This window comes from Numida meleagris, chromosome 26 (genome assembly GCF_002078875.1).
Source record: "Numida meleagris isolate 19003 breed g44 Domestic line chromosome 26, NumMel1.0, whole genome shotgun sequence".
In the NCBI taxonomy this organism is placed as follows: domain Eukaryota; kingdom Metazoa; phylum Chordata; class Aves; order Galliformes; family Numididae; genus Numida; species Numida meleagris.
The window spans coordinates 3,091,039-3,097,881 of NC_034434.1; the positions used below are offsets into that span (position 1 = coordinate 3,091,039).

The 6,843-nt window shown below is 57.8% G+C and overlaps 1 protein-coding gene across 2 annotated transcripts in view; it reads right to left on the minus strand.

Annotated features, from left to right (window-relative positions):
* The window catches only part of NFE2L1 (nuclear factor, erythroid 2 like 1), a 9,578-nt gene continuing 5,192 nt past the window's right edge, over positions 2,458 to 6,843 (minus strand). For both annotated transcript variants that reach the window (XM_021377921.1, XM_021377922.1), the window contains exons 3-6: positions 6,133 to 6,348; positions 5,822 to 5,911; positions 5,329 to 5,490; positions 2,458 to 4,931 (exon numbers count right to left, since the gene is read on the minus strand). In XM_021377921.1, the coding sequence (XP_021233596.1) occupies positions 3,588 to 4,931; positions 5,329 to 5,490; positions 5,822 to 5,911; positions 6,133 to 6,348 (1,812 nt within the window). In that variant the 3' untranslated portion in view covers positions 2,458 to 3,587. The remainder of the gene's footprint in view (positions 4,932 to 5,328; positions 5,491 to 5,821; positions 5,912 to 6,132; positions 6,349 to 6,843) is intronic.

Below are 6,843 nucleotides of genomic sequence, written 5' to 3' on the forward strand. Positions count from 1 at the left end.
GGGAAGGGAAGGGAAGCAAAAGGGAAGGAAGGGAAGCAAAAGGGAAGGGAAGGAAGCGAGTGCCCCTCTGCTCGGCCTCCCAGCTCTCAGTGCCATAGCACGGCCCTCAGTGAGGGCTGAGGTTTTGCTGGGAGGAGGACGGGGCTTCCTGGCACGCAGTTTCCAGCATCCACAGGGTGCGTGACAGAGCAGGGAGCAGCAGTGAGGTTTTGGGTGGTGTTCAGCTGCTGTGCCAGCGCCTGCAAAACTATGCAGCCCATTGAAATCCGGGCTATTCGCAGCACCCGGCAATGTGCTGAAATGTCTTCCCTGCTCCGGTAGCCAGCAGCAGCAATTAAACCTGTGTTAATCACTAGGGTTGGAAGGAGGAACGTCCACTTAATTGAACGTAAGGAGGCTGCAGCTCCCTGAAGAGGGGCTCTCGGCCGATTGATGCCCACGGGGGGGCTGGAAGCTGCGTGCTGCTGGAGCCTGGATGATGTGGGGCTCCTGATGGGGCAGAGCTTCCCCTCCTGAGGCCCCGAGCCCAACTCTCTGGGTGCCAGGAGCTGTGAGAAGTCGTGGTTGTGGGATCAGTGCTCGGGGATGGAGGCAGCGAGGCCATGCAGGGCAGCCCAGCACTCCTTAAAGCCGGGGCTCCGGCCGAGATCAGAGGCAGGAGGCCCCGCTGGTGGCTAAGTGCTTCCTGCCTCGGAAAATGAAAGGTCTGCTCACCACCTGATCTCCGCTGGCAGGCAGCCCACACCGCTGACAGCGCCGGGATGTGACAGCGATGCACCGAGCGCTGCGAGTACCCGGCTGCTGCCCCAGAGGCTGGGGGTGATGGCTGCGGGCAGGGATGGTGTCAGGAGTGTTCTGAGCTGAAGGCACCGCGGGGCTGGGGGCTGGGGTAGAGCAAGAACCGGGGGTGGCAGGAGCCAGGCCATGAAGGTCCTGGAAAAGGGCGACAGCCAGGGGAGGGCTGAGCACTGAGCCCTGGTTCCCTGAGTCAGGGAATGGGAAATCTGTGCGGGGTTTCTGCAAGCCAGTCCTGCGTTCTAAAACCATCCTTAGGTAATACCTGGGATAAATACCCCGGGGCCCAGGAAGAGACTGGAAACACCTCGGTGTGTATTTTAGTTCCTTGCATTCCCCTTGGCTGAGCTGTGAGCGTGTGGAGCTGCACTGGGCTCAGTGCCCAGCAGCAGGAGACAGACCCATCTCCTCATGTGATCAGGGGAGGGTCGATTTGGGGGAAATCGTATTGGCCCCTTGGCGTCCTCACTGAAAGCAGGGCCTCGCCTCCCCTAGGGGTACAAGGCCGTGCTGCGTGTGCTGCTGCAGGGCTCTGCCGAGGGCGAGACACAAGGATTCGGTCCCTCAAAGCACGTTGCTGCCCAAGCCTCCTGTTATTGCTGGGCTCCACTTGTGGTTAACTGAGCTGGGAACACAGGATGAGCTCTGGGCTAAAGCTGCCCCCACTAGAGGCCAGGTGGGGGAAATGCTCCTGGCAATGGGGGCTGGGGGGGGGGGAAAATGCCTTGGAGGAAGGTGTCTGTAACTTAAATAAACATAAATACGCTATCGTGGAGTATGGAAAAAACAAAGAATTGAGCTCTAGCTTTCACAAACACCGAGGCTCTCCTCCTCTGGCAGCCACAGGCTCAGACAGCAGCAGTGCCTGCTCCCCACAGAGCACCACCATGGGGGGAGCTGTGGGTGAGGGCCCCCAGATGGAGACTCCTCAGTTTCCCGAACGTCTTTCAGCTTAAAAAATAAAAGCAAAAAAAAATAAAAATAAAAAAAAATACACGAAACCAACGCCTGTACAGTGAATAAGCCGTTTTATTTTTTATTTTTTTTTTTTTGTCCTGTGCTCACACAATCTCTCTTCTTTCCCTGACAGGTCACAGATCATTAAAATAAAAGTTTCTAAGAGGAAAATAATTTAAAACATACACGCAGGGCTCCATTCCAACCTCCCCGCACCCACATCTCCACCACTTGTGCTTCATCTCATGCGTAAGTAAAGCTGTTGGATCTCAGGAGCATCGGCCCGGGAGAGCCCTAGAGCGGGCCCAGGAAAGCAGCGCGCAGCCCTGGGCTCTCCCCGAGGTGCAGCTCCTTTCCCCGCAGCCTGGACACGTGCCCACACCGACACCTCCTCCTTGGCAGCCCCCAGCAGCCTCGCTTCCCCCTCCCCAAGGCCCCGGCACGGCCGGGTTCCCTGCAGAGCTGCTGCCCGCACCTCCCCAGCGCCGTCCCCCCCCTCAATGCTACGCCCTCAGCCCGTATCACATGCACAGGACTGGCTAGGAAAGCCATTTTAAGCTTTTCTGTTGCTGGTAAAGTCGCTCCCAGCTGTGCTATATTTTAAATACAGCTTCTAGGATCGTCTCCATGGAGGAGACCAACAGTGATCAAGGCACTACCCCCACCCCCCTCCTTAAAACAAAGGAAGTCAGACCAACACCTAGGGACAGAAGAGAATCCTATAATGTGATCACACGGTTACACTGAATCTTTATGGCAAAGAGAACAATTAGCAGCTTTGAACGTTCGGGCTTCTCCCTTTTACTCAACACAAGCACTCTAGACCCTATAGGGAAAACAGGGCAGAAGCCCTAAAAAAAAAAAAAAAATCAAAGCACGGTTAAGAAACAGGAATCCTAACAGATGTCTAGTTCTATAAGTGACAAGCCCACGGCTCTGCGTGCTGTCCCTGCTGCCGCACACCCGCCCCGTGGCCCCCAAAGCGTTTCCTCAGCCGGTCAGGAGGAGCAGACAGCGGCTGCATGCACGGTGCTGCGGGCCCTGCTCGACCCAGCGCGGCAGTGACATGCTCTGTGAGTGTGGTGGGGATGCGCAGCGCCCCAGTTCTCTTAACCCTTCCCAGTTCCGTCCCCCCCCCAGACACCCCCAGGGCTCCAGCTCCACGCCCCAGGGCAGCACAGCCCCCCCCGAGCTCCCTCAGACCGGGAAGGGTTAATGGAAGCCGCACCACTCGTGTTGCCATGTGTGCACTGGTCTGATCTAGAAAAGGGATGGTGGCTAATCTGGAATTAAGTCAGGTTGAATCACACACACTGATGTCAAAACTGGTTCAGGAAAAAAAGAAAAAAAAAGAAAAAAAAAAAAGGAAAAAAAAATTTAAAAAAAAAGGAAAAAAAAAAAAAAAAACCAACTACCTGAAATCACAGAACTTTGGAAGTTCAGAAAACGTCTCTCCTATCGCTTGTTTTCAGTTCACTCGCTTCAATCTCTTTTCTTATTTAAAGCCAGTTCCTAACAGTAGTTTTTTTTTTTTCCGCCTCCGCTGCTCTCCCCCACCAGTGATGCCAGCTTATTTCCTGCGCTCAAAGGATTCCAGGCTGTGGAAGGTGCTGGGCTCGCCAGTGCACTGTCCGCTCCTCCCCGGCCCTCCCCGCAGGGAGCGCTCGGCCGCAGCGCGCAGCTCCCGCAGTCTCTCCTGTACACTGACCGGCAGCAGTCCCGTTTGAGAAGATATATTGGATAAGAAGGCGTGAAAGTTCCTCTAAGCACTTCCAGGCTCAGCCCTTCTCCAGTTCTACCTTGAGCGAGTCTCCCGCTCCTCCCGCGTGCCTCCCTCACTTCCTGCGGTCCTTCTGTTTCCTCTCCTGCCGCCTGGCCTGCTGGTCAGCCAAGGTGCGAGGTATCAAGATGACGCTGCCGTCGCTGGCGTACTGCAGGGCGTACTGACTGGGGGAGTAGGGCTGGCCGTTCTCGTCCCGCAGGCGGCCGAACACCTCCTGGTAGAGGTTCTGCACCTTCTGCTTCATCTGGCGGATGGACTTGAGGAACTCCACCTTCTCCCTGAGCAGTTTGGACTTGTCCCTCTGCAAGTCCTCCACGTCGCGTTCCAGGTTCAGGATGGTGTCCAGCTTCCTCTTGCGGCAGTTCTGGGCAGCCATCTTGTTCTTGCCTCGCCTCCTGATGTCTCGGATGAGGCTCAGCTGCGCCTCGCTGAGCTGGTACTTGGAGAGCAGTTCGTTGAACTCCTCCACGGGCAGGTTGATGATCTTGTCGTTGGTGAAAGGGATTTTCATGGCTCTGGCTCGATGCTCGTCCCTGCTCATCTGCTTATCCAGGAACTCGGACGGTTTCTCCTTGCTGTTCTTCTTCCCCACGCTGGGCAGCTTGGGCTCCTCGGGATCCAGGCTCCCCGGTGCCATGTTGTAGGTGTGGTTGTGGCCCACGTGCTCCAGGTAAGGCAAGTAGTGGAGCTGCGACGGGTCCTGGTAGCTCATGCGGCAGAACTTGCTGTACTCGGGCTGGTACCCAACCGCCCCTTCCGCTTCTTCAAAGTCCACGTTTTCAGAGTCTGAGCTGTAGCCGACAGCTCCTTCCTCAGAAAATGAGGAGGAAGAGGAGGAGGAGGAGGAAGAAGAGGAGGAAGAGGAGGAGGAAGAAGAGGAAGAGGCTTCTGAGCTGCTAAGGGAAGCGGGACTGTGGCCAGAATCCAGAGAAAGACCTGAGTCGGAATCAAACTCCTCTTCCAGCTGCGAGGCCTGCACCGGGTTGAAACCTTCTTCGATGGCCAAGTCCATCAAGCTGATCTCATCAAGCATGGCTTCATCAAGAAGGCCGCCCAGCGGGTCCGGCAGCTCGGGGCCGGCCGTCTCGTTGACCGTGCTGTTCAGCTGCGGGGGGAAGAAGATGCCGCTGAAGTTGGTGGAGCTGAAGGTGGTGTTGAGGCCGGTGGAGTTGTCCGGCGCCAGCTGCAGCAGCGCTGAGCTGCCGCCCATGGAAGGGCTTTCGATTTCCGAGCTGAAGAGGGAGAAGTCCTGTGAGCAGCTGCCCAGAGAGGCCTGATGCAGGCTGACATTCTGATTGATGGGAGTGTTTGGGGCGAGGTTGTAGTTAGAAGTCAGCAGGTCTCCGCTTGTGCCGTTGTACAGGGTTTCAGCGGTCGCGTTGTTCACTTCCATAGCCTGGAAGAGACACGAAGCAGCTCAGCAAATCAACCACGTTCAGGCCCTGCCTTTTCACTGCCCTTCACCACCAGGTTACACCAAAGACAGGGCGTTTCTAGCTCCCGTGGAAGGAGCTACGCCTCCGGTCAGCCCAGCACCATCCGTCAGCTGTAGGAGGTTTAAGACACCGCCAGCAGCATCCGCACGGGCACTCAATGTCACCACACAGGCTCTGACAAAAACCGAGGCTGCTGCTACGAACCTCCAGCTGCGGTTCTCCAGGACCTGGGCGCTCGGAACAGCCACTGGAGCTCCTCTAAACCCAGCTGAGCGACAACACGTGCCTAGAAGGACAAACCCCTTCCCACCGCCACCCCCTCCAGCAGCAGCAGCAGCCACGCCAGGGTGCGCTGACCTGCATTTCCATGATAGACATGAGGTCCTGCCACTGCTGCTCCAGATCGAAGGGCGACTCGGTCTCCGGGAGGAGAGGAGACAGCAGGCTGCTCTGGATGCCCGCGGGCCGGCTCTCGCTGGGCACAGCTTCGCTTAGGGTGGAGACATCTGCAGCTGGAAACTGAACCACGTGAGGCACAGTCAGTCCCCAGCTGATGAGCCGCGGCCAGGGAGGCAGCCAGCCCCAATGCCCTTCCACCTCCACGCCGGCAATCGCTTCTCCTTTGTTCAGAGCAAAGCGGTTGCAGTTATTCCTCCGCAGTTCGCTATGAACTAATTAGAAGCAAAGCCAGAAGTCTTTAATTAATTGTGACCACCCCGCACCCTCCCCCCGCTGCTACTTTTGCAGGCACGATGCCTGGAGCCTCCTTAAACAGCCTAACCCAATTTACTGCCAGCTCCGCGCTCTCGACGAGGGGCACGAGCAGCACCACCACCCCAGCCCCGCTCACCTCCGAGTTCTCCCCGAAAGGGAAGGTGGCCTCCAGCAGCCTAAGGCACTCCTCCAGGGACAGGGCCGTCTGATCCTCCACGCCAGGCACCTGATGGGAAACACAAGCGACCGCAGCCCCGGGGATTAGGGAGGTGGCGATGCGAAAACAAGCTCCTACAGCACGGCTTCATTACAGCGCATCCGAAAAAGAGCCAGGGGCCCCACCCAATGCTTCCGAGGTGCTCCCAGCTCTGGGCTGGGGCTGGAGGGGGCCGTGCGCCGGCAGCGCGCTGCGGCGAAAGCTGTGCTCGATGCCGGCCCTTCCGTTACCTGCGCAGGGAAGCTCTCCCCGGTCTCGCCATCCACTAGCAGGTTCCTATCGGCGACCTGTCCTCCCGCGCTCCTCCAGCCGTCCCCGCGCTCCCTCCCATCGCTCAGCTCTTTGTCCACTTCGCTCTCTTTCTGCCGGTGGCTGTAGTCAAAAATCTCTCTCCCGGCGCCCAGATCGATGTCCTGTCTCCACAGGATGTCAATCAAATCGATGTCCTGAAAGACACGCGCACGCACACGGAATCGCTCAGCGCGGGCCCCGCCGGACCCCGGGGCCCATCCCGCTCCCACCGCCCCGCACCATTCCTCCGGCTCCTGCGGGGCGCGGCGGCCGCTGCCCATCGCAGCCCGGGGGGGGCGGCTCTGCGGGAGGGCCATGCGGACGCGCGCCCCATGGCGGGGGCGGCCCGGTGCGGGCGGCGCAGGGCAGGACGCGTTCGGGCCAATGTCGCGGCGGTGGCTGCGCCGTGGCCAGCTTGCATCAGCCCGTGGTGCCATCCCGGCCATTTGCATAAGGGGAGGAGTGCGCCGGTGGGAAAAAAAAAAAAATAATAAAATAATAAAATAAAAAATAATAATTAAAAAAGAAGCTTCAAAACGAACCTCCCCTCTTAACAATGGTCAGTTACTTTGCCAGTGTCACGGTGTTATCCAAGGATCTGCGTCCGTGACAAGGGGAACAGGCCCGGGGGAAAAAAAAAAAAAAAAAAA